This window comes from Anomaloglossus baeobatrachus, chromosome 1 (genome assembly GCF_048569485.1).
Source record: "Anomaloglossus baeobatrachus isolate aAnoBae1 chromosome 1, aAnoBae1.hap1, whole genome shotgun sequence".
In the NCBI taxonomy this organism is placed as follows: domain Eukaryota; kingdom Metazoa; phylum Chordata; class Amphibia; order Anura; family Aromobatidae; genus Anomaloglossus; species Anomaloglossus baeobatrachus.
The window spans coordinates 622378157-622406072 of NC_134353.1; the positions used below are offsets into that span (position 1 = coordinate 622378157).

Consider the following 27916-nt stretch of genomic DNA (forward strand, 5'->3'; position numbering starts at 1 on the left):
GAGTGTGTCCTCCAGATTCCCTGTCGTGGATCCCCCGGAGCTGCAGAGCTTTGCTGCTGAGTAGCATCCACCGGCAGAATGCTAAAAATGGCTGCCGGAGCTCTCAGGGGGGGGGGGGTGGAGCCGAGGGCGGCGCCAGCAAAGAGCGGGAATCTGGAGTCCCCACAGTGGTCAATGAGGGGGGAGGGAAACATGCAAGATGCTCCAGCCCTCAAAGCCGACGTCATGTCGGCAATCCCGCCCTAACCCGACAGGCAGGCTCGGGGGCGGGATTTTTCGCGACTAGGCCGCGGCGAAGCCGGGGACTAAATTTAAGGCCGTGCCCGACAAGCAGGCACGGTCGGCGCGGAAGTCCGCCGAAAAGACAACGGACGAAACTACCGCGGCTTCCGGGGATAAGGTGCGACCCTCTCTGTACAGTCCCCATATGGGGACACAGAGTACCTTCCAGTTGCAGGGCCAGGTCCCTGGGGGTGAAGAAGCTCCGGTCCGGCAGGTTCCACCAGGGGCTGCGGATGGAGCACGGTCCCAGCTCATGGATGACCGCTTAGGATCCCACTTCTCCCAGAGCCGCATAAGGGATGGTGAAGGAGACGGCATGTGGCTCCAGCCTCCGTATCCGCAATGGGTACCTCAACCTTAAAAACACCGCCGACATAGTGGGGTTCCAGTTGCAGGGCCCGGTCCCTGGGGGTGAAGAAGCTCCGGTCCGGCAGGTTCCACCAGGGGCTGCGGATGGAGCACGGTCCCAGCTCATGGATGACCGCTTAGGATCCCACTTCTCCCAGAGCCGCATAAGGGATGGTGAAGGAGACGGCATGTGGCTCCAGCCTCCGTATCCGCAATGGGTACCTCAACCTTAACAACACCGCCGACATAGTGGGGTGAGAAGGGAACATGCCGGGGACCCCATCGGGGTCCTCTTTTCTTCCATCCATAACTATGTATGAGAATGCATGAGTGGATGTGTGCCTCCTTCCACACAAAGCATAAAACTGAGGAGCCCGTGGTCCACGGGAGGGTGTATAGGCAGAGGGGAGGGGTTACACTTTTTTAAAAGTGTAACACTTTGTGTGGCCTCCAGAGGCAGAAGCTATACACCCAATTGTCTGGGTCTCCCAATGGAGCGACAAAGAAAAAAAATTTGAAAAAACACTCCCCAAAAACATATCCTCTTTCACCAGTTTATTAAAAAGAAAAGAAAAAAAATTGGGTCCGCAGTATCCATTTTTGACGTCCCACGTCGCCTCTGGACCTTCTAGAATATGGGGGGCACGCTCAGGGAACGTGTCCCCCATTTTCTAGTAGTGCAGACCCTCCATTTGAGGAGAGTGGGTGCAAAGAATCTGCACCCACTCTCCCCGGGTCACAGCTGCACAGTGCCGAGCAGCAGCAGCCAGCGCAGCTCACACTGAACACAGGAAGCTGTCAGCTGCTCGGCACATGTGACCGGCGCGCACTGTGAAGGAGGGGGCCGCGGGGGATTAGCGCTGTGACAGGTACGGGGGTTACCGGGGGACACTGGGGGGCATAGGGGGTGACCTGGCAGGGCCTGGGGAGCAGTTTTCTGTCGCATGTGTTATTGCACATGCGACAGAAACAGAGGAGTAGGGTGGCCGGTGCGCTGCTGTGCACGCGGCCATGTTGGATTTTCGGGAGGGGGTGGGGGGGGGGGGTCGGGGGTCAGGGCGGGCACTTTGGCGACACCGGGGGCTTTCCTGAACTTTGCCAGGAAGTGAGGTCAACAGGAAACCTCTTGACCTCACTTCCAGGTAAATGCCTGCGTTCTGTATGCCGATAAAGCATGCGGACCGCAACAAAAATGCAGCGAACTGCGGTGTAGCTGCGTTCTGACCCACATCATTGATTTCAATGTGGGGAGAACGCAGCTACAATGCACAAAAGAAGTGACATGATGCTTCTTTTTCCGCACCGATTTTTGGCATCCAGAACGCTGCGTTTAGATACGCAGCATGTGCATTGATTTTTCGGCTTTCTCATAGACTTTGCTGAGGAAGCTGAATGCATGCTATTTGGCACTGAAACGCTGCAGTTCTAAACGCAGCGTTTCCGCGGGAAAAAACGCAACGTGTGCACATAGCCTTAATGTGTGCTGACAATGCACAGATATATCTTCTTTCTATAGGAGTGATCCAGTGAAACGTACTAGCACAGCGTACATAGAAGCCTGCAAAGATGCTGGAATTAGGTTGTGTGGCACATTATTTTGTGAAAATGAAATCACTGAACTATCAGCATGTTGGTGTTTGGTAAACTCTACCTTGTTGATCCGATTCAGCATTACGGGAAATCAGAGCACTCACTGCGGGGAATGTGATACTAGACATTGCAGCTACAGCACCGGCTGCCCACATCATCCTAGGGAAAAAAGAAGAACAAATGAGCAAACAGAATACTTGTGTTGCTTTGTTCCTAAGCTCTCCGGCATGGACATAATTAACAATAAACAGTTTTAAAAGGAATCACAAGGTTTCTGCCACCTACTCTGAGAGCAGCATAATGTATGGGCAGAAACCCTGATTCCAGCGATGTGTCACTTACTGGGTTGCTTAGTGTAGTTTTGATAAAATTACTGTTTAATCAGCAGTCGATCATTACAGGACTACTTGGCCTGCTGTGAGATAGCCCAGCATATTCATTAGCTCTGTATAACTGCTAGATCTGCAGCAGGGAAAACATCGATTTTATCAAAATGACAGCAAACAGCTCAGTAAGTGACGCATTGCTGGAATCCGGGTCTCTGTCTCTATATTATGGTGCTCTCAGGTGGGATAAATAGCAACCGGGATACACTGTGATCCCATACAACACAAAGTCACAGATTATAAATGATAGAAAAAGCACCTCTGAATATTAACATGTAACTTTTAATAGATTATAGTAAAAGGAATCTAAAGACATGTGAATATGAATCCCTAACCATAGGCTAAAAAGACCACATACATCAACAGACGAAAAAAGCTGTCCAATACCTTCCCAATGGCTCAAAGGGACTGTACATAGAAATCATCCACTCAAAGAGGAGGGGTTGAAAAAAATATACAGACCCACTTATTCATATGGAGTTTCAAACTAATATTGAAAAAAACAGAACACAAACGGACAGTGGTTCACGTGGTTTCATATCACTTCTTACTGAAGTTTTATTTTTGCAGAGTTGCCAAACCAAAGAAAGCCAACAAAACTTCATTTTGGAATTTTTTTTTTTTTCTTGTTACACTTACAGATAGGATTCAAGGGAACCTGGCACTACTTTTTCGGCCTATAAGCTGCGGCCACCACCACCGGGCTCTTCTATACAGCATTCTACCATCGGGCATCTTCATCCTCCGGTGCCGGCGCCTCCTCTTTCGGCCATCTTCGTCCTCTTTCTGAAGCCTGTGTGCATGACGCGTCTACGTCATACACACTCGCCGGTCCTGCGCAGACGCACTACAATACTTTGATCTGCCCTGCTCAGGGCCTGAACGCCAGCAAGTGTGTATGACGTCAAACACGTCATGCACCCCAGCTTTAGAAGATGGAGGATAAAGATGGCTGAAAGAGGAGAAGCCGGCACCCATTTGACCCAATATCCACCGCAGCGACCGGTTTAGGTGAGTATTATAAAGTGTTTATGTTCTACACAGCAGCCTGGACTCTTATATACAGCATGATAGAATACTGTATATAAGAGCTCGGTGGTGGTGGCCGCAGCTTATAGGGCAAAAAACTGGTGACAGGTTCCCTTTAAGGCTATGTTCACATATGACATCTTTTTTGTCAGTACATCTTGAGTGCATCTAAAATGCACCAAAACCACACCACAGCAAAAATGCAATGTGCTTTTGACGCGTTTTTACCGCGATTTGCTCAATGCGCTTTGTAAGTCAAATCTATCGACTGGAAGGGCTCAAAAACCCGGTAAAAACGCAAAAAGAATTGACATGCTGCATCTTGTCTCCATCTTGAAAAATGCAGCCAACAAAAGATGCCCAGTGTGGAGAGCAAAACAGAAATCTCAGACTTTACTGGGGGAAGGAAATGCATGCATTTTGGTGCACCTTTGTAACCTCAAAAACGTAGCAAAAGATGCCCTGTGTGAACTTGGCCTTCGTTTATTCTAATAGGGTATACCTTTACAGACGCGCTGGTTAGCAGCAGCGAGCAGAGCTCGGCTCTATTCGCTGCTGTAAAAGGCAGATGATGGCTGTGTAGCACAGCCACTATCTGCTGGAAAGTATACCTGCTCAGTTCCTGAGGTTGCATTAACCCCATAGCGACGGCCTAACGTCTCAAGACGTCGGAAAAACAGGGTACTTCTTCTGTTCCGACGTCTTGAGACGTCAGGCCGGAAAAAGCTTGTAGCGCCCCCCAGTGACGAAAAATCTCGGGGGTTTCAGCTACCAGAGGTAGCTGAGACCCCCAAGATAATGAATCGGATTGTTTTTTTTGGACCCCGTTAATGCGATCGCCGGTATACACCGTATACCGGCGACAACATTAAAAAAAAAAATTGCCGGTAAAATTGATTTATTTCTCATCTGACGTGATCAAACATGTCAGATGAGAAATAAATATGAGCCCTTAGTGCCCCCAAAGCCTCCGGTACCAGAGAGTCCCCCCACCACCCCTACCCCCCCTCCGGAAAATCCAAGATGGCGCCGACGCGCGCTGAAAACTCCCGCCGCCGCCGGCTCTGCATTCATTTCCCTCCGATCTGAAATGATCAAACATTTCAGATCGGAGGGAAATGTCCTCCCCCTGACCCCTCCTCCGGTCCACCGGAGCCCTCTGGTCACCGGAGCCCCCTCCGGTCTCCAGAGCCGCCTCCCCCTCCCCCCTCCGGAGCGTGCAGGATGTCGGCGTGCAGCGGCCGCATCCATCCTGCTCTTTCTGCCGCATGTGACACGTCACATGCGGTAGAAAGTTGTCCCGCCGTCACCCCCCGTCACCCCCCCCAGCCCAGCCCAGCCCAGCCCCCGGTCATACGTTACCTGTCTGCTGGTGCTCCGTCCCTGCGATCACGCCGCCTGCTTCTTGAAAGCTGGCGGCGCATGCGCAGACAGCGGCTGTCAGCTGGATCCCTGCAAGCAGGGATGCTGACGTCGCTGCTGCACTGTGGACCGGGGGAGGGTGAGTATGGTAATCTGCAGCCACACTCCTCACATGGAGAGACTGCTGTTCTAGAAAATGGGGGGTACGTTCTGTGAGCGTGCCCCTCATATTCTAGAATAAGGTTACTGCAGGTCACTCTGCCCTAGGTTGGACCGGGGCAGTGTGAGTGCAGTATTCTCAGATTACTGCACCCACACTGCTCATGGAGAGCTTGCTCTTCCAGAAAATGGGGGATACGTTCCCTGAACGTGCCCCCCATATTCTAGAAGATCCAGAGTCGGCGTGGGACCTCCAAAATGGATTACAGCGACCGAAATTTATTTATTTTCAATAAATTGGTAAAAGAGGAATGTTTCGGGGAGTTTTTTTTTCAAATAAATTTTTTTTTTGTCTTTATTTTTTTCTATTACTTGACTGGGTTAGTAATGTCGGGTATCTGTTCAGATGCTGTGACATCACTAACCCCAGGGCTTGATGCCAGGTGACATTACAGCTGGTATCAACCCCATATATTACCCCGTCTGCCACCGCACCAGGGCGCGGGATGAGCTGGAGCGAAGCGCCAGGATTGGCGCATCCAATGGATGCGCCACTTCTGGGGCGGCTGCGGCCTGCTATTTTTAGGCTGGGAAGAGTCCAATAACCATGGCTCTTCCCACCCTGAGAATACCAGACCCCAGCTGTCCGCTTCACCTTGGCTGGTGATCTAATTTGGGGGGGACCCCACGTTTTTTTTTTTTTTTTTAAAAAACGCCTGGGGAGCCCTCCAAATTGATCACCAGCCAAGGTGAAGCTGTCAGCTGTGGTTTGCAGGCTACAGCTGTCTGCTTTACCCTAGCTGGCTATCAAAAATAGGGGGGACCCCACGTCATTTATTTTAATTATTTTTTTTTCTTTTTGGGCTAAATACAAGGCTAGGCACCCTTTAGTGCCACATGAAAGGCACTAAAGGGCGCCAGCTTAGAATATGCAGGGGGTGGGACATTATATTTGTTTGACATCTATCCATTCATCCATTGTAGCATTTTAGGCTGTGCGCCCACAATCGGGATTTGCAGCGTTTTGGGCGCAGAGTGTTTTCCCTGCGTCCATAGCGCTGCGTTGTGCAGTAGAAGCACAGTGGAAGGATTTTTAGAAATCCCGTGCCCACTGTGCTTCTTTTCTCCGCAGCATACACTGACGTGTGGCGCAGCTTCCCGAGCCTCAGCATGTCAATTTATGCTGCGGAGATGAGTGTTCTCTGCAGGTAGCATAGAGCTCCACAGCAGCCTGAACCCAAATCGTGGGCATGGGCAGCTGCGTTCTCCCGTGGACAACACTCACATCTCTGCAGGAAGGCTGACACTGTGTACTAGACGCCGTGTCGCTGGATCATGGCCACATAGCCTAAAAGTGAGACATTTGTTGCTACAGCAACATTTTTGTGAAGTACCTGTGGATTCAAAATGCTTACTATACTCCTGAATAAAATCCAGTTTCCAAAATGGGGTCACTTGTGGGGGGTTTCTGCTGTATAGGTACCCAAGGGGCCCTGCAAATGTGACATGGTGCCCGCAATTTATTTCAACTTTTCCAGAATTCAAATGGTGCTCCTTCCATTCCAAGCCCTCCCATTTATCCAAACAGAGGTTTTTGGCCACATGTGGGGTATCCCTGTGCTCATAAGACATTGGATAACAACCTGTTGGGTCCACGGTTTGTTGTTGTCTTTTGAAAAAGTGAGAAATTTGATGCTGAAGCAACATTTTTGTGACAAAAATGAAAATTTTCAATATGGCAACCTAAGCTTATCAAATTCTGTGAAGTATTCGTGGATTCAAACTGCTCACTATACACCTAGATAAAAGCCTTGAGGTGTCTTGTTTCCAGAATGGAGTCACTTGTGGGGGACAGCCACTGTTTAGGCACCTCAGGGGCTCTCCAAATGCAACCTGGCGTCCGCTATTGATTCCAGCCAATTTTGCAGTCAAATGGCACTATTTCCCTTCTGAGCCCTGCTGTGCACCCAAACAGTTGATTTCCACCACATATAAGGTATCGCCAAACTCAGGAGAAATTGCACAATAAATGTTATGCTTAACTTTTTCCTTTTACTCTTGTAAAAAAAAAAAGCTACCTGGTTGAAGTAACAATTTTGTGGTAAAATTTTATTTTTTTTTTTCATGGCTCAACTTTATAAAATTCTGTGAAGCACCTGGGGGTTCAGGGTACTCACCAAACATCTAGATAAATTCCTTGAGGGGCCTAGTTTCCAAAATGGGGTCACTTGTGCGGGGTTTCTGCTGTTTAGGTACCTTAGGGGTCCTCCAAATGTGACATGGTGCCCGCAATCTTTTTCAGCCAAATTTCCTTTCCAAAATTCAAATATTGCTCCTTTCGTTCCAAGCCCTCCCATTTGTCCAAACAAAGGTTTCAGACCACATGTGAGGTATCACCGCGCTCATAAAAAAGTGGTTAACAAACCTTGAGGTCAAATTTTTGGAATTACCTCTTGAAAAAGTGAGAAAAATGATGCTAAAGCAACATTTTTGAGAAAATTATTAAAATTTTCAATATGACAACGTAACGTTAACAAAATCTGTGAAGTACCTGTGGATCTAAAATGCTCACTATACCCCTAGATAGAAGCCTTGAGGGGTCTAGTTTCCAAAATGGTCTCACTTGTGAGGGATTTCTTCTGTTTAGGTACCTTAGCGGACCTGTAAATGTAACATGGTGCCCGCAATCTATTTCAGCCAAATTTGCTTTCCAAAATTCAAATAATGCTCCTTCTGTTCCGAGCCCTCCCATTTGTCCAAACAGAGGTTTCTGACCACATGTGGGGTATCGGCGCGCTCATAAGAAAGTGGGGAACAAGTTTTGGGGTCCATTTTGTTGTGTTATTTCTTCTAAAAGTGAATAAATTTGGGTTAGAGCAACATTTTTAGGTAAAATTTAATTTTTGCTTTTTTTCATTCCACATTGCTTTTGTTCATGTGAAGCACCTGACGGGTCAATAAACTTCTTGAATGTGGTTTTGAGTACTTTGGGGGGTGCAGTTTTTATAATGGTGTCACTTTTGGGTATTTTCTGTCATCTAGGCCTCTCAAAGTCACTTCAAATGTGATGTGGTCCCTAAAAAAATGGTTTTGTAAATTTTGATGTAAAAATGAGAAATCGCTGATAAACTTTGAACCCCTCTAACTTCCTAACGAAAAAAAATTTTGTTTCCAAAATTGTGCTGATGTAAAGTAGATAAGTGGGAAATGTTATTTATTAACTATTTTGTGTCACAGAAATCTCTGGTTTAACGGTATAAAAATTCAAAAGTTGAAAATTGCAAAATTTTCAAAATTTTTGCCAATATTCAATTTTTTTCATAAATAAACGCAAAAAATATTGTCCTAAATTTGGTACTAACATGAAGTCCAATATGTGACGAAAAAACAATCTCAGAATCACCGGGATCCGTTGAAGCGTTCTAGAGTTATAACCTCATGAAGTGACACTGGTGAGAATTGCAAAATTTGGTCTGGTCATTAAGGTGAAAATTAGCTCCGTCACTAAAGGGTTAAAGACAAGAAGCCGATGTGTGACATAATAGTACATCATATGTTAATTTTGGGTTAATAAATTGATCATTTTTTCATATTACATCCCCAGAACAAGTGTTTATCTGAAACACTAACTAGAAAACAATGCTTAGTGCTACCTGTAGCATTGCAGAGCGACTGACTGCAGCCATGTCAAAGAGACATCACTGCTGTAAACAAATAACGGAGAACAGGGCAGATGCGGAGACAATGCACTGAACCTGGGGAGGATGAGTAGAGAACAGTTTCTTTTTTCCATTGAACTGTGCACATATGGAAACGTTTTCTGAAAGGGGACAACCATTTTAATGTGTTGGAACTTTTCATACAGATTCCAGCATATTTAACAGGCAGAATAGCCCAGCATGTAGTGGTATTTTTCCCATCAAAATGACAAACTCCATGAGCCAAAACCACTGCAGGTCAATGGCCTCAATTAGGAACAATTGTTGTCTATCATGTGACATAACCAGTACTCTGAATGTGAATGTTAATGTTTATGTTAATTTTTTTTTTTCTTTTCTGGTGAAACATTTTGGTAGTTTTTAAAACGTCACATGCTTATGATTTTAAGTTACAATATAGTCAGTCTTCATGAGGAAATTAATATTTTAACTTGAGGAAGCATTGTATAAAAACACCCATTATAGTGACTAAAAGATTTATGTACTAAAGGGATTCTATAAAATGGCCCCAGCACATAACTGAAACGGCAGTCATCCTAGTCACGTGTCCGGACGTGCTGCAGTCTACAGAAGCACAGTTCCTGAGGCCTGTGTCTAAACTGAAGAGCCGGAATGTAAGCTCACATACTGGAGATGCCAGAGAACTGCAACAAGAAGAAATAAGTCTCTTCCTTGGCTGACTGACCACAAATGATGTTTTTTTATCTAGCCTCTGTCCTTTTTGTGTGTGATCAGCCAATAAGTTTTATTTCTTCTCCTGTCATAGCCCTACTTCGGCAGTTCTGGCATGTGTGCTACACGGGAGCTTGCTTCTGCGGATTTTGCCGCGGAAAACCTACATTTATATCTGGATTTTCCAGATAAATCCGCAGGTTTCAGCATGTACAGACACTCCCCATGTTATCCTATGGGATATGGGGAGTGCTGTGTCCACGTTGCGGAATGTGCGGTTGCGGAATATACTGCGGATGTCCCGCAGCCGCACATAACTGCATGTCAATTATTCCTAAGGCATTACCTGCGGAAATCCCCTGCCTTGGTCCCATACTTACCTGCCTTGATAGCAGACACCCGGTCATTTTGGTGCACAGGAGCAGGAAGGAGGAGGTGGGTGGGGCCTGCATGAGCTCCGGTCATGTGACAGCCAGAGCTAGTTCAGGCCTGCCCACCTTCTCCTTCACAGTGTAAACACGGCCGGAGACGGGAGTGAAGTGCTGCGTGATGGAGGTATCAATGCCCCGATCACTCAGCACTTGTTCTGCATTGAGGATGCAGTGCCGAAGCCATGGTACTGTATCCTCAATGCAGAATGCCCGAACCATATCCACAGGATATTCCGCAAATAAACCGCAGCATGGAAACAAAGTTGTGCTGTGGTTTTCTGGGAGCTCCTGCGGATATAACCACAGGACACTTTCCCCCGTGGACACATAGCCTAAAGGTCCTCTGTCAATGGAGACACAGGTCTCGAAAGCAGTGCAGACGCACCCTGACACGCAACTAGGATGCTGCCATTTGAATTACATAGAGAGGCCTTTTTATTACATTCCTGGAGAATCCCTTAAACAAAAATTCACATCCATTAACAATCTGTGTACTTAGTTACAAAAATACAGCTGGTGGCAGACATCCACATATGGAGCTGAAAAATCTGTATGTCCTTGTGATGTGACATATTTCAAGGGTGTACACTTGTGCCCAATGCAACCTTACTTCCATAGGCAACAGCAAATAGTAACTATTCTGTCTACTTACCATGGTTGTGAACCAAAACCATACCAGGCCAGCTGGAACATTTGGAAACCAAGACCAAGCAGAACGGTATTTTTATTTCCAATGGAGCGCATCAGTATACTGAGAAACACCGTCTAAAAAGATATAAAAGAAAATATGCGTTAAGTATATCAGAAAAATCTCAGAAAAAAAAAGATGCTCAGATGGACAGTGTAGCTGTATTGTTTAGTAGGATAAAGGGAAGATTACATGGACCAGATGAACAGTATGTAACTTCCAAACACAGTATAAAAGCGTTCCTCAACTTTGGCAACCCCGATTAGCATGGCTGAAAAGTCATCCTTGGATTTATAATATACATATAACCTCAAAGCTATGAAAGAAAATACCCAAGTATACAAGACAGTTATTCTGTTGTAAACACCTATCTGTATGCATCATAGAAAAGTTACGGGATCTCAAACTATGGAGCTGGAGAAAGTCAAGGAAAAGGCAAAGTGACGTCCTCATGGTGGCTACGAATAAATCATAAAAAAGGGGTTTCTTTTACTTACACACATATATATATATATATATATATATATATATATATATATATATATATATATATATATATATATATATATAATGTATGTATAGATATATATATATATATATATATATATATGTATGTCTGTATGTATGTATGTCTCTACATGTATGTATGTATGTATGTCTCTACATGTATGTATGTATGTATGTCTCTACATGTATGTCTGTATGTATGCATGTCTCTACATGTATGTCTATGTCTGTATGTATGTCTCTACATGTATGTCTGTATGTATGTCTCTACATGTATGTCTGTATGTATGTCTCTACATGTATGTCTGTATGTATGTCTCTACATGTATGTCTGTCTGTCTGTATGTCTCTACATGTATGTCTGTGTCTGTATGTCTCTACATGTATGTCTGTCTGTCTGTATGTCTCTACATGTATGTCTGTATGTATGTATGTCTCTACATGTATGTATGTATGTATGTCTGTATGTATGTATGTATGTATGTCTGTCTGTCTGTATGTCTCTACATGTATGTCTGTCTGTCTGTATGTCTCTACATGTATGTCTGTCTGTCTGTATGTCTCTACATGTATGTCTGTATGTCTGTATGTATGTCTCTACATGTATGTCTGTCTGTCTGTATGTCTCTACATGTATGTCTGTGTCTGTATGTCTCTACATGTATGTCTGTCTGTCTGTATGTCTCTACATGTATGTCTGTATGTATGTATGTCTCTACATGTATGTATGTATGTATGTCTGTATGTATGTATGTCTCTACATGTATGTCTGTCTGTCTGTATGTCTCTACATGTATGTCTGTATGTCTGTCTGTATGTCTCTACATGTATGTCTGTATGTCTGTCTGTATGTCTCTACATGTATGTCTGTATGTCTGTCTGTATGTCTCTACATGTATGTCTGTATGTCTGTCTGTATGTCTCTACATGTATGTCTGTATGTCTGTCTGTATGTCTCTACATGTATGTCTGTATGTCTGTCTGTATGTCTCTACATGTATGTCTGTATGTCTGTCTGTATGTCTCTACATGTATGTCTGTATGTCTGTCTGTATGTCTCTACATGTATGTCTGTATGTCTGTCTGTATGTCTCTACATGTATGTCTGTATGTCTGTCTGTATGTCTCTACATGTATGTCTGTATGTCTGTCTGTATGTCTCTACATGTATGTCTGTATGTCTGTCTGTATGTCTCTACATGTATGTCTGTATGTCTGTCTGTATGTCTCTACATGTATGTCTGTATGTCTGTATGTATGTCTCTACATGTATGTCTGTATGTCTGTATGTATGTCTCTACATGTATGTCTGTATGTCTGTATGTATGTCTCTACATGTATGTCTGTATGTATGTCTCTACATGTATGTCTGTATGTCTGTATGTATGTCTCTACATGTATGTCTGTATGTCTGTATGTATGTCTCTACATGTATGTCTGTATGTATGTCTGTATGTCTCTACATGTATGTCTGTATGTATGTCTGTATGTCTCTACATGTATGTCTGTATGTATGTCTGTATGTCTCTACATGTATGTCTGTATGTATGTCTGTATGTCTCTACATGTATGTCTGTATGTCTGTATGTCTCTACATGTATGTCTGTATGTCTGTATGTCTCTACATGTATGTCTGTATGTCTGTATGTCTCTACATGTATGTCTGTATGTCTGTATGTCTCTACATGTATGTCTGTATGTCTGTATGTCTCTACATGTATGTCTGTATGTCTGTATGTCTCTACATGTATGTCTGTATGTCTGTATGTCTCTACATGTATGTCTGTATGTCTGTATGTCTCTACATGTATGTCTGTATGTCTGTATGTCTCTACATGTATGTCTGTATGTCTGTATGTCTCTACATGTATGTCTGTATGTCTGTATGTCTCTACATGTATGTCTGTATGTCTGTATGTCTCTACATGTATGTCTGTATGTCTGTATGTCTCTACATGTATGTCTGTATGTCTCTACATGTATGTCTGTATGTCTCTACATGTATGTCTGTATGTCTCTACATGTATGTCTGTATGTCTCTACATGTATGTCTGTATGTCTCTACATGTATGTCTGTATGTATGTATGTCTGTATGTCTGTATGTCTGTATGTCTGTATGTCTGTATGTCTGTATGTCTGTATGTCTGTATGTCTGTATGTCTGTATGTCTGTATGTCTGTATGTCTGTATGTATGTATATATATATATATATATATATATATATATATATATATATACACATATATATATATATACACATACATACATACATGTAGAGACATACATACATGTAGATATACATACATACATACACACATACACTATCTCGCTATCTATATAATTGCCTTATTCTGTCTAACGAAAATGACGTCATTACAGTGACAACCGTCTCATTGGCCGCTGGGCTCGGCCTGGCCCTGCCCCCCGCACGAATTGGCCGCTCGGCCTGCCCCCCGCATGGATTGGCCGCTTGGCCAGGCCCTACCCCCTCACGCATTGGACGCTCGGCCTGGCCCCGCCCCCCGCACGCATTCCCCGAAACCACATGGAGCCCCAACTCCCAGGTGAGTGCTGCACCCCCGGAAGCCCACACTGGCAAGACAAAGTGGAGAAAAGGCCGAATGTGTGAAACCACTAGCTTACCCCGGCTCCCGGCACACGTGCCGGAGCCGGCGTAGGCTGGTAACCATGGTACACATCGGGTAACTATAGAAACCGCTTTCCTTAGTTATCCGATGTGTAACATGGTTACTAGCTTACCCTAGCTCCCGACACACATGTGCCGGAGCCGGCGTACGCTGTTAGCCAGTGTACACATCGGGTAACTATGGAAATCGCTTTGCATAGTTACCAGAGCCCCGCCCCCGCACGGATTAGCCGCTCGGCCAGGCCCCGCCCGCATTAGGCACTCGACCTGGCCCCGCCCCCCGCACGCATTAGACGCTCGGCCTGGCCCCGCACGCATTCCCCGAACCCACATGGAGCCCCGACTCCCAGGTGACTGCTGCACCCCCGGAAGCCCACACCGGCAACTCAGCCGAGACATACCGTTGCGTTGCTGGGATCGTGCCAAAGCCGGCATACGCTGGTAAACATGGTTCACATCGGGTAACCATGGAAACCACTTTGCTTAGTTACCCGATTGTGTACCTTGGTTACCAGCGTATGCCGGCTCCCTGCCCATTATGATCGTTGCTCTCCCGCTGTCAAACACGCCGATGCGTGCTGCACAGCAGGAGAACAACAAACAAAAAATGAACCAGCACTGTCGCTTTGAATAGTTACCCGATGTGTACCATGGTTACTAGCTTACACCGGCTCCCTGCCCATTCAGATCGTTGGTCTCCCGCTGTCAAACACCTGATGCGTGCTGCACAGCAGGAGACCAACAAGCACAAAATTAACCAGCACAGTTGCTTTGCATAGTTACCCGATGTGTACCATAGTTACCAGCTTACCGACGTACGCTGGTAGCCATGGTACACAATCCTGTAACTATGGAAAGCGCTTTGCTTACTTACCCGAATGTGTACCATGGTTACCAGCTTACCCCGGCTCCCGGCACACGTGTAACCTACATACACATTCTAAACTACCCGATACGTTAGAATCGGGCCACCTTCTAGAGATATAATATAATATAATATATTATATACACATATACACATATATACTGTATACATACATACACACACATACATGCACATAGACAGTGGGTACCTACCTGGGCCACAATGGACAAAATCCCCACCACTGCTATGAAAGCTGCAATGCTACCCTGATTAAAGCCTATGATCTGCAACAAAAAAGCACAAGCATTACTGCCATATAAAAATATATGAATTTACATCAATTTAAAGACTAGAAATGTCCACACTTTTTGTTATGTCACTGATTGTCCACAAATATTGGCTAAAATATAAGCCGTGCTATCCTTAAGACCTAAAGAACAAAAACTATCCGGGTTCCACGATACTAAATTCACAGTGCAACATCAGTGTTTAGGATGAGGTATTCTGAAAGCAGTTAAAAAACAAACAAAATAACCTACCTGCTTGAGATAAAGGAAAAAACTAGAATATTGTCCAGCTTCTGGCAAATAGGAGAAGAAAACGGTGATACAGATGAGAAGTACTGTGGTGTCTTTCCCAATCTTTTTAAGAGACTGAAAGAAAGGAGAATAATCTATTACAAAAAAAACTCACACCCAAAAGGTTTTATGCAGCAGCTAAAAAGAAAAGTCTGCAGTAGTTCTGTGACTGCAGACTGCCGAATCCTAACACTTGCGGTCATGCGTCGACTAGTCTCTTCCAGTTTCTCAGAACTTCCTTCTACAGAGATAAGCCTGATGAGACTAGTCTGCATGTGACCACAAGCGTGCACAGCGCATAAATGCATGGAGAATACTGGAGAATTGTGAAAGTGGCCACAGTAAGTAAGATGATGCAGAAAATATTCTGGTATTCCCAGAGCCAATTATAGATATAACTAAATTTTTATTAATCTCTAAACTTTCAGGGTTTTATATTCAGACTATATGGAGATGGAAATATTGCAATAAACAATCTGCTTTGCAAACCCAAATTCCTATAATCAAATTGATTGTTGGAATGAGATACACAAGCCTCTTAAAGAGAACGGTCATCAGGCTATTAGAGCCCTAGCTAAAGGCATGTGTGAAGAAGGCCTTTAGGCCCTGTGCGCACTAGAAAATGGAATTTTCATAAGAAAATTCCGCAGGCTCTGAAAGATTTCTGCACCAGAGGGGAAAAAAAACGCAACGAAAACGCACCGAAATCTGCATGCGTTTGGTTGCGTTTTGGTGCGTTTATTCCAGGGGTTCTTACATGTGTTTTAATGCAATAAAGCAGATAAAGAAAAAAAAAAAAGTGTCGGCCTGCCTCCCTCAGCTGTGGTCCGATCGCACGGTCGGACCTCAGTCGCAATGACACAGGCATAACACTCGGCTCTGCTGTGCTGCCAGCGTGAGCAGAGTGTCATGCGAGGATTGCTGTAGTCCCCGTGTGACCCCAGCCTAAAGTATGAAGTTATTCTCCTCTGACAACTGCCTGAAGGTGTATAAAGACTTAGGGTTACTTTGCACACTATGACATCGCAAGCAGATTGTAGTGATGCTGAGCGCGATCATCCCTGCCCCTGTTGCAGATGCATAATTTTGTGATAGCTGCCGTAGCGCACATTATCGCTACGGCAGCTTCACACGCACTTACCTGCCCTGCGACGTCGCTCTGGTTAGTGAACTGCCTCCTTCCTAAGGGGGCGGGTCGTGCGGCGTCACACGGCAGGCGGCCAATAGAAGCGGAGGGGCGGAGATGAGCGGGACGTAAACATCCCGCCCACCTCCTCCTTTCCTCATAGCAGGCGGGATGCAGGTAAGGAGATGTTCCTCGCTCCTGTGGCTTCACACACAGTGATGTGTGCGGCCGCAGGAACAACATCGTACCTGTCGCTGCAGCGAAATTATGGAAATGACCGACGCTACACCGATCATACAATTTCAACACTTTTGCGCTCGTTAATCGTAGTAAAAAGGATTCACATACTCCGATGTCGACAGCGACGCCGGATGTGCGTCACTTTCGATTTGACCCCACCGACATTGCAGCTGCGATGTCGTAGTGTGCAAAGTACCCCTTAGTGTTGTACACTTTCCAATTTAAAAATGTGCACAAATTAGTATAACTACAATACTGTACAATAGTAGAAAGAATAGTGAAGAAAGAAAAAATCATACCGAAAACGGGTCTGCTTGTTCCCAGGATATCTGGGCGCCCCAGAAGTTGGGTCTCATTTTGTCCCTCAGAGATTCTGGCACAACCAATAAAATGAAGCAGATATCCAACAGCGCCACCACGGTAGCCAGAAGAACGACTAAGTTATCGCCATAAAATGTGGAGATGTAAGCACCAATCGCGGGACTTGTAACCAAACTCGCTGCAAATGTAGCAGACACCTGAAAAAGGAAAAAAAGATTAAGAAATGTGATCAAATATACTACAGTCTCTTCAAATGTAATTATAGGAGACTTTCCTAACAAGAAGAAAGCAGAAGCACGTAAGGTCTAACAAGCAGTCCAAGTGTCAAAACTACTATATTTATTGGAGATATGATGGTACAGTTACATTTAAGGCACCACTCCAGAGTTTTTGTTTGTTTGGGGTTTTTTTTGTTTTTTTTCATTGCTAGAGTGGCGCTTTACATCTAAGCCCTCTGCTCCCTGTCATCTTACAGCATCTTCACCTTTCACCGATGCTGCCCCAGTGCACCGGCGCCGTCTTATGACTGGCCGGATGTCAGCAGTTATGTCACAAGCTCCCAAAGTAAATCTCTCGTAAACTTATATTGAGTTGTGACCTCCGGTGTGCTCCATGAAACACTGGAGCTGCCGGCAGGTCAAAACTCCCAGGAGACTGACCAGAGCACTGCTGGAAAAAGATGACGCTGCTAGAGGGCGAGTATGGGGCTGGAGTGGAGAGCGGCTTTAAAAACATCAAGGTATCTGACCCATACTACAATAATTAGGAGAGCCACAGCGGCTGCCTGATATACTGCAGATATGCCATACATGTCTCTTATGATGTGGCTATAAAAGTTTACATAGGACTGACTGCAGATTAATAACATCAAATGTAAGAACTGCCATCTAGTGTAAACTAAGAGGAGCTTAAGAGTTAATTTGTAGGTTACCGCCCGCTTTCTGACCATCCTACTTATTACTATGTAGAAGAAATAATTCCTTTTATTCCCACACAGCCCAGAGGATTCATAAGAAGGAACACTAAGCCTGAGAGGCGGAGTAAGACAATCTCTAAGAGGTGGCTTTACCAAGCGCCTTCATTCTGAAAGCTAAGACTCCCAGCTATGTTTGTTCATTTAGAAATAAAAAAAATAATGCCGTATTTAGCCATGTTCACAAGCAGCGCTGTTAATGCACATAAAATGTGTTTATAGTGCCAGCAGAAGGTATGAGATTTCAGAAATCTTGTGTGCACCATTTCTTGACTAAATTTGATTTTTTTCACCCATATAAAGCATTGAGAAAGTGCAAAAATCGCAGCAGTTTTTGTAAAGGGAACCTGTAAAACCTATAACCTATAAGCTGCGGCCACCACCACCGATAGGCTCTTATACACAACATTCTAATATGCTGTATATAAGGGCCCAGGCCGGTGTATAGAAAGTAAAAATCCCTTTATAATACTCATCTAGAAGGTCGCTCCGGTGCACAGCGGTCGGATGGGTGGCTCTGTTCTCAGTGTGCGGCGTCCCCTCTTTTGGCCATCTTGGTTGTCCTCCTCCTCCTTCTGAAGCCGGCGTGCATGACGCGTCCTACGTCATCCATACAGGCCGGTATTGAGGTCCTGCGCAGGTGCCGAACAATACTTTGATCTGCCCTGAGCAGGGCAGATCAAAGTGCGCCTGCGCAGGACCTCAATGCCGGTGAGTTTGTATGATGTAGGACGTGTCATGCGCGCCAGCTTCAGAAGGAGGAGGAGGACAACCAAGATGGCCGAAAGAGGAGGCGTCGCACCAGGAGAACGGCTCCACCCATCCAACCGTTGCGCACCGGAGCGACAGGTTTAGGTGAGTATTATAAAGTGTTTATTACGTTCTATACACCGGCCTGGGCTCATATATACAGCATATTAGAATGCTGTATACAAGTGCCCAGTGGTGGTGGCCGCAGCTTATAGTCACCAAATCTGGTGACAGATTCCCTTTAATGGAGCAAGACCTGCCTTCTAAATGCAGCGTTTTTAATGCCAAGAGAGCACAGTTTGTAAACAAAAAAAAATGCTGTGTGTGAACAGTCTTAATATAATGGTTCTTCCACATGCCTCAAGCTCAGTCTACATAAAACGAGATGTACTAATCAAAGTCAGCATGGTTTTGTTTTCATTTCGCTAACAATAAAATGAATGAACTGAGGCGGCCACACACAAGACAGCTGTGTGCTGAACGCTCATTATGGCCGGCTCCCCATACACATGGCCCCTAGGCCGAGCGTTCATGCGTTTTCATGAAAGGAGAAAGCCACCGCCAGACACCTTTGGCACCAGCTCTCCTCCCTTGAAGACACAAGGATGTGGGGTTGGAATTCCAAGTGCCTAATTCTTCTCTTGCCCAACATTCGTCATGGGATAGTCGAGAGGCCTACACACCCAGATGGTACCTTTGTCACCCCAAAAATGGCGGTTTTCAGCGCCCTTTATCTAATGTGTATGGGGGCCTTCAGCTTAAATGGAAATATAAAGTAACCCTTGAAGACCTCCTCTACAAAGCGATGAAATAGCAATACACTCACCAGTCCATAAGCCGTACTTCTTTCATGTTCCTGTGTAATGTCCGCAACATAGGCAAAAATCACAGAGAATGTAACAGAAAATGCTCCAGACACCGAAATCATTGCAAAATACCACCTGCGAGGAGAAAAGGGATAGATATCAAATCTCCATGCCGACACAATTCACCCATGATAGCTTGTGGCGTCTGCCATCTTATCTGGCATCAGCCACATAACATGCATCACGTTCACTCACCAAGGGCTTATCCTCATTAGTGGAATAGGGGCACAGGTAAAGAATACCGTAATGAGCAGGAAAGACTTTCTCCCGTAAACATCCGATAAAGCACCGATGAGAGGAGCACACATGAATGACAGGAAGCCCTGAGGAATAGAAGACAGAAATGACATACAAGACAATATTCATAGCGCCACAGCCTGTTGTAATAACGGCCCGTACCTATATACCACGGCCCGTACCTATATACCACGGCCCGTACCTATATACCACGGCCCGTACCTATATACCACGGCCCGTACCTATATACCACGGCCCGTACCTATATACACCACGGCCCGTACCTATATACACCACGGCCCGTACCTATATACACCACGGCCCGTACCTATATACACCACGGCCCATACCTATATGACATGGCCCATACCTATATAACACGGCACGTACCTATATAACATGGCCTGTACCTATATAACATGGCTTATACCTATATAACATGGCCCATACCTATATAATATGGCCTATACCGATATAACATGGCACGTACATATATAAAACATTGCCTATACATAGATACCTCAGTTTTCATCAATAGTCTGTGCAAAAACAATCAATGAAATCCGAAACCAACAAAAATGAGGCAATTGTTTCCATATGAATCAATGTAAATCCAATGCATTTGCTTTAGACACTCCAGAATACATACCAAAAACACATTTATAGAGAAGATAGCGTTTAATACTAAAAACATGTCTTCGGCAATAACAAAGACGATCAGGAGGATATCATAAATTCCCTATTAAATGTTATCAGCGTAAAGAGGTTGATCACCACTTGGACAACCTCTTCTCAAGTTGGCATGTTTTCCCCTGGAAAAATAACACTTTCTCATTTCCGACACTGGCAATGTTCCAGAGGCTCTCACTCGCCCTCCTGGGTTTCATGTGATGTTGTTACTTCATGCGAACCCGGTGCCCAATTGGTAAGGGCTTCCCTGCCCCACCTACGCACATATCAAACATCGAGAAGTAAGCGGCCAGATGCAGCTCTGCCTTCCTCTATGTTCGATTTAACAGAAGCAGGCGCCGATTGGGCTCGTAACATCATCACGTGAGCCCCAGGAGAGCTGAGACAGCCTCTGGAACAATGCCAGCACCGGAGAGGAGTCTTGTTTTTTCCCTGTGGGTAAACATGGGGATTTAGGTTGTCCAAGTAGCGGACCACCACTTTAATCCAGCAGAAAGCACAGCGCTGCCTCAAAATCACAAGAGTAGAGAAATCCCCGGGCCTGGATGGCATACACCTCCGAGTACTGCAGGAATTAATACACCATGATAGACAGACCATTGCTATCAATATTCAAGAATTCTATAACAGGGTCTGTACCCCAGTACTGGTGCATAGCAAATATGATGCGAATATTCAATGAAGGGTCAAATCTGAGTCTGGCAATCATAGTGCAGTAAGTTTAAAGGGAACCTGACAGCAGGATTTACCCCTATTAACTAATTACAGCGCTGAATTGGTCTTTAAATGCCCGTTGCAAGCAACCCCAATATTATGGGAAAGTTGTTTGTATAAATGTAAGGTCAGCAGTTTAGTCTATTGTTACTGCATATGCTAATGAGTTTGACTAGTCGCAGTGGTCAGCAGTAGAGCCCAGCCAGCCGATATCACCCCCATAGAGGCACGGTTATGGTTCCTGCAGTGCCCCTCTGTTTCCGCTCAATATCCTGTGGTACAGAAAACCCTGGCGGACGCTGTGAGCACGGGTGTGCACTGTGATCTGCCGATGTGTCATTACCCTGGTGTCACACTGCACACACAAGGTCTGGACTGGTCTAGCTCATCACTCTGCAATCCATTACCGTGCTGAGCCGGGAGGTGGCGGCTCATACAGTGAACTTCTGCCTATATGCCACTACGTAGCAACCCAGCAGCACAGCACGTGCATGAAAGACAAGCCCTCACACAGCCCCAATTACCGAAAAATTGCAACTCTCACAAAATGGTGACAAACACGTTTTTCCAAAAAGGTCAGAAACATATTTAACCACTAATATATAACCCTTTAAAAGGGAATCTGTCTCCAGATTTTTGCCACCTAACCTGAGAGCAGCATGACGTAGGGGCAGAGAACCCGATTCCAGCGATGTGTCACTTACTGAACTGTTTAGTGTAGTTTTTATAAAATCACTGATTAATCAGCAGTAGATCATCATTAGAGGACTACTTTGTGTGCTGCCAGGTAGTCCAGCATATTCATGAGCTCTGTATAACTGCTAGATCTGCAGCAGAGAATTTTGATTTTATCAAAATGACAGCAAACAGCTCAGTAATGACACATCGCTGGAGTCAGGGTCTCTGTCTCTACATTATGCTGCTCTGAGATGAGGAAGCAAAAATCTGGTGACAGATTCTCTTTAAAGAGCTTGCTCAGGACTCAGTTTTTAGGCCCAAAAACAAAATATTCAACTCCCTCAAAAAAAGGTAGATAGTTGCTGCCTGCCTATTCCAACTGGATCAGAGTGGTCACAGGCGGCTCCTGCCAGCGATTCAGCTGCTCTACCTCAACCGAGCAAGGTCTTCCTCTTCTGGGCTCCTCTGTCAATGGGATGTTAGGAGTCCATAGTAATGCAAAGCGTTATAGATCGGTGCATTGCACAATAGGCAGGTACTTAGCGACTACCTGCCTATGCTTGGGGACATATTGTTACCACACACTGATTGCTGTAATATCTTTTCCCACTAACCCATGTATTGATCTGCTCCTGCAGAAAGAACCGTGTGTATGGTATGACAAGTTCCCTCTAAGGCTACGTGCCCAGGATCTGCATATGCGGTGTTTGAGATGCAGTGTCTTCTCTTGCAGAGAGACACGAGTGTTCTCCACCGGAGTATGCAGTGTACATGCCCACGATCAGGAGTCTGGGTGCTGCAGACTTTCGCTATATTCTCCGTGCTGAGATCACTCGAGTCTCCGCAAGCATAAATTGACAGGCAGCGGCTCGGAAATCTGAGCTGCCGGTCAGTTTGCACTGCGGAAAAAAGAAGCACCGTGGCCATGAGATTTCTATAAATCCCATCCACTATGCTTGTACTGTACAACGCAGCGTTTTGGACTCGATGAATATCAAAAACACAGCTATTCCTGATCATGGGCACGCTCCCAAAGACGTGGGGCCTCGGACGCCGGACACCTGCTTTGTTAAATCTACCTATATAAGCAGCATGATACAGTAGAAATATGATCAAATCCACTCCGCAGAGGACAAATAATCAGTGCTTTACTGTGCGGCACTGGTAGCGGATTTAATAAGGCTGTTTGGGTCTTTTCCTTTTAATATTGTGACAGCTTGGTAGTAGGCGCTCCTGTGGGTGCCAGTTGGCTTCCACAAATATGATCAGTTATGTGTATGCCCTTTAATTTATGTATTGGATATGAAATTCGAGATTGCCGTTCTAGCTGGCATGACATATTGCTGATAAATAAAGTTGGGTATGGATTTGTCATCTTTCCCCTTAAAGCTGAGGCAGGAGATTTCTTATTTATACCATGGGTATTAACAGCCGCTGCTTCATGTAACGAATGCCCCCCAAATGTTGGGTCGTGAGGTTATCCCTATTGAGATATTCTACAAAGGCATCTCTTAGAAAATCCTCAAGGAGTTTACCCCTTAGTAAAGGTTAAAGGGAACCTCTAAGTGAAAGGTTTATCTGGCTTTTCATTTCTTTTTCAGAGTGAAGCAATTGAAAAATTGTAATAATTCTTAGGCTCTGTGCGCACTAGGCCGTTTTGCCCGCGGATTTACTGCGGAAATTTCTTGAGAAATGTTTGAAATCTTTGTGCAGACATTTCCCAGCAAATCCTATGAGAAAAAAAAATAGCTGTGCGCACACTGCGGATTTTTCTCAAGAAACTTCCTTGAGAAAATTTTCTCGAGAAACTTTGAGAAAATGAGCATGTCCATTATTTTCCGCAGGTACCTGCGGAATACCCCGGGTATTTCACTCCATTCACTGTAATGTAATCGCGAAATTCCGGGGGTATACCGCAGGTAGCAAATTATGTGCGGTATACTCCCGGTATAGCCGCGATTTACCTGCGGTAAAGCTCATCGCTGCCTGCGGTTTTGCAGGAAGCGACGTCACTATGCCAGGAAGAGGAAGCGGAGCAGAGTAAACACAGACGTCACACTCCCTGGACGCCGCACAGAAGCACTTCCGTGCGACCTCCAGGTGCCCGTGCAGTCTGTGTCCCGCTCCAGCCTCGCGGCTGCCTGCACTGCAGGGTGTCAGTGTCTGCCCGCAGTGTCAGCAGCCTGTCACGCGGCAGCGCAGGCAGACACTGACACCCTGCAGTGCTGGGAGCCGCAGGGATGACGAGCGCTGCTGTCAGGAGGTGAGATCATTACCTGCTGTGACAATCTCCTGCCTCCTGACGTCACCGCTGTCACTGCTGTCTATGCCAGTCTCGCGAGCGGCCCGAGACTGTCACTAGCGGTGACGTCACGGGCTCTCGATACTGCTGACAACGCGGCGGGCATAGAAGTCAGTGACAGCGCTGGCGTCAGCAGTACAGGAGATGATCACAGAAGGTAATGATCTCACCTATGCTCCTGATGGCAGCGCTCGGCATCCCCTGCAGTGACCTGGGCTATTGATGTTAGCTCAGGTCACTGCACTGCTCTCCCAGCCAATGGGGAACATTCTGTTCTTCATTGACTGGGACAGCGACTATGGTATGGATCGCCATGCCCCCCCCCCCTTATTGGATTACGCCGGACGTGGATTTGATTGTTCTTTTCAATAAATTGGTTAAAGAGGGAATGTTTTGGGGAGTGTTTTTTCAAATAAAACTTTTTTTGTTGTCTATTTTTTATTTCTTACTGACTGGGTTGGTGATGTCGGGTATCTGATAGACGCCTGACCTCACCAACCCCAGGGCTTGATGCTAGGTGACATTACACATCTGGCATCAACCCCATATATTACCTCGTTTGCCATCGCACCAGGGCAACGGGATGAGCTGGGGCGAAGCGCCAAGATTGGCACGTCTAATGGATGCGCCACTTCTGGGGCGGCTGGGGCCTGCTATTTTTAGGCTGAGGAGTGTCCAATAACAGTGGACCTCCCTAGTCTGAGAATACCAGACCACAGCTGTCCGCTTTACCTTGGCTGGTGATCTAATTTGGGGGGGACCCCACGTCTTTTGTTTTAAATTATTTAATGTAAAATAACAGCCCTCTAATTTGGATTACCAGCTAAGGTGAAGCTGCCAGCTGTGGTTTGCAGGCTGCAGCCGTCTGCTTTACCCTAGCTGGCTACAAAAGATGGGGGGACCTCACGTCGTTTTTTTTTTTTATTTATTTATTTTATGGCTAAATACAAGGCTAAGCACCCTTTAGTGCCACATGAAAGTCACTAAAGGGTGCCAGCTTAGAAAATGCAGGGAGGTGGAACATTATATAGGTCTTTCTCATCTATCTATGGCCCGTTTCACACGTCAGTGAAAAACACTGACGTTTTTCACTGGCGTGTAAAACACGCACATGTCCCTCCGTGTGCTGTGAATTACGGCACACGTGGGTTGTCTAAGTGCAATCCGGGCTCCGTTCTCCGTGGCCCGTGATTGTACTTAGAAATCAACTCACCTGTGCGCGCTCCCGCTCTCCATGGTGCTGATCGCTCCCGCGGTGCAGCATGCGGCCGGCGCTGACCCCCGCAGCAGCTGCTTCCGGGTCGGCTGTGCCGTGCATCATGAATATGCGCGACAGTAATGAGCCGGCTCAGAAGCAGCAAGCTGCACGGGCTGCAGAAAGCGCCGCTGAAGCCGGGTGAGTAAAAATGTTTTTTATTTTAAAAGCACGTTTTTTTTGTGGCACGTGTTTCACGGACCACACCACTGCGTGGTCCGTGGGACATCAGTGATGCCAGAAAAAAATGGACATGTCTCCGTGCGGCAATCACGCACACGCGGGTACGCTGCACGGAGACACGTGCAATGATAAATTACTGACGTGTGAGCAGACCCATTCATTATAATGGGTCTGTGTATGTCAGTGATTCTGGTACGTTTAAAAAAAAGCACAAACGTACCAGAATCACTGATGTGTGAAAGGGGCCTATCTATTCATCTATCTATTCATCTATCCATCTTTCACTCTATCCATTATCTGTCTATCGATTATCTATATTATTTATTGCAAAACCGCAGGGACCAACCTGCGGTAAATCCGCGGCAAATCCGCATGCGTTTTTCCAGCGGATTTTTCCGCAGGTGCGGAAATCTTCAACTCCCAGAAGTTTCTCAAGAAATTTTCTTGAGAAAAATCACTTTTCTAGTGCGCACAGAGCCTTATACTTGCCTATATAACGCCGTCACATTTCACAGCGTTTTACAGATGTGATCATAGTTATGATCAAGCCACACATACAAGCCCTCTTCACCTCATGCAGACTACAACTCAAAAATATCCCCCGGATCCGTGCTTTCCTGAACCAAGAATCAGCAAAAACATTAGTACATGCCCTCATCTCCCGCCTCGACTACTGCAACCTCCTGCTCTCTGGCCTCTCTTCCAACACTCTTGCACCCCTCCAATCTATCCTAAACTCTGCGGACCGCTTAATCCACCTCTCCCCCAGCTATTCCCCAGCCTCGCCACTCTGCCAATCGCTTTACTGGCTTCCCATCGCCCAACGACTCCAATTCAAAACATTAACCATGACATACAAAGCCATACACAACCTGTCTCTTCCTTACATCTGTGACCTAGTCTCCCGGTACCTACCTGCACGCAACCTCAGATCCTCACAAGATCTCCTGCTCTACTCCTCTCTTATCTCCTCTTCCCACAATCACGTACAAGATTTCTCCCGTGCCTCCCCCATACTCTGGAACGCTCCACCTCAGCATATCAGACTCTCCCCTACTGTGGAAAGCTTCAAGAGGAACCTCAAGACCCATCTCTTCCAACAAGCCTACAACCTACAATAGCCCTCAGTCCAGTATACCACTGCGCAACCAGCTCTGTCCTCACCTATTATACCCTCACCCATTCCCTGTATACTGAGCCCTCGTGGGCAGGGTCCTGTCTCCTCCTATACCAGTCTGTTTTGTACTGTTAATGATTGTTGTACGTATACCCTCTTTCACTTGTAAAGCGCCATGGAATAAATGGCGCTATAATAATAAATAATAATAATAATAAAAATAATAGTTATCCCCATTGGGGCTCACAATGTACATTCCCTATCTTTAGGTATTTGCTGTGTAGGAGGAAAGCCATACAAACACAGGGAGAATATGCAAACATCCTTGGTGGGATTTAATCTCAGGACCCCAGATGTGCTGCCCACTAATGTACCAATGTTTCTTTTATTTTCGGATTTTATCGTACTATGTAAATAATTTCATGTTTTGATAGATTTCACTTATAAAGACATGAGGATACGAAATTTAGAAGGATGAAATTGACTTAAGGATCAAGTATTTTGAAACACTGACAAGGTCTAAGGGGAAAACTTTTCTCCTTGCGGAGACCTGACAAATCAGTCTGGCTGCCAGTGAGGGGTCTTATAGCTGCAATACCCCTCCAGGGAGGAAGGAGACGAACTCTAGCGCCACCTATTGGAAGTAACAATCCTAAAAGTCAAAAGTGGCCTTCTAACAAGCCTTTTCATATGACAGGATTTATGCCAGATCAGAACCCCAATTTGCAAACAGTGTTTCGGCGTGATTGCCCCTCGTCAGTGCAAAGTATGGGATATGATCTGGCAGTATGAGAAGCTATTGAGGTTTCTAAGGGGTAAAAAAAATTCTTAGGATACCCTATTAATATATGAGTGGTGGAGGTCAGAGTGCTGTAAAGTACGTCATCCAGGGCCCTCTGTGGAGTAGGACAACAAGGCTTCTTCAATCTGTCCGTCTTGTCACAAAGACTTGACCTTTGCTTCTTTGATTTCCACTACAGAATGTGAGACATCAGTCCCGTCAGGCTATATACACAGCTCGGGAGGAGAACTATCCAGTCAGACAGGAATAAGCCAGACATGAACACCAATAATAGTGCTACTTCAAAAGAGTAATGCAAATTAAAGACCTCGTTTAAAGGGAGCCTGGCACACGAGCAGACAGCGGCAGCATGTTTACAGCAGGAAGGGCTGAGTACATTAATGTAGTTTTATAGGAAA

General features: G+C 45.6%; 1 protein-coding gene across 1 annotated transcript in view; it reads right to left on the reverse strand.

The window, feature by feature from the left end:
- The window catches only part of LOC142245821 (hippocampus abundant transcript 1 protein-like), an 87404-nt gene that overhangs the window by 13070 nt on the left and 46418 nt on the right, over positions 1 to 27916 (reverse strand). Inside the window, exons 4-10 of the mRNA XM_075318796.1 lie at positions 19736 to 19863; positions 19501 to 19615; positions 16930 to 17148; positions 15226 to 15339; positions 14899 to 14970; positions 10631 to 10743; positions 2282 to 2379 (exon numbers count right to left, since the gene is read on the reverse strand). Of these exons, the coding sequence (XP_075174911.1) occupies positions 2282 to 2379; positions 10631 to 10743; positions 14899 to 14970; positions 15226 to 15339; positions 16930 to 17148; positions 19501 to 19615; positions 19736 to 19863 (859 nt within the window). The remainder of the gene's footprint in view (positions 1 to 2281; positions 2380 to 10630; positions 10744 to 14898; positions 14971 to 15225; positions 15340 to 16929; positions 17149 to 19500; positions 19616 to 19735; positions 19864 to 27916) is intronic.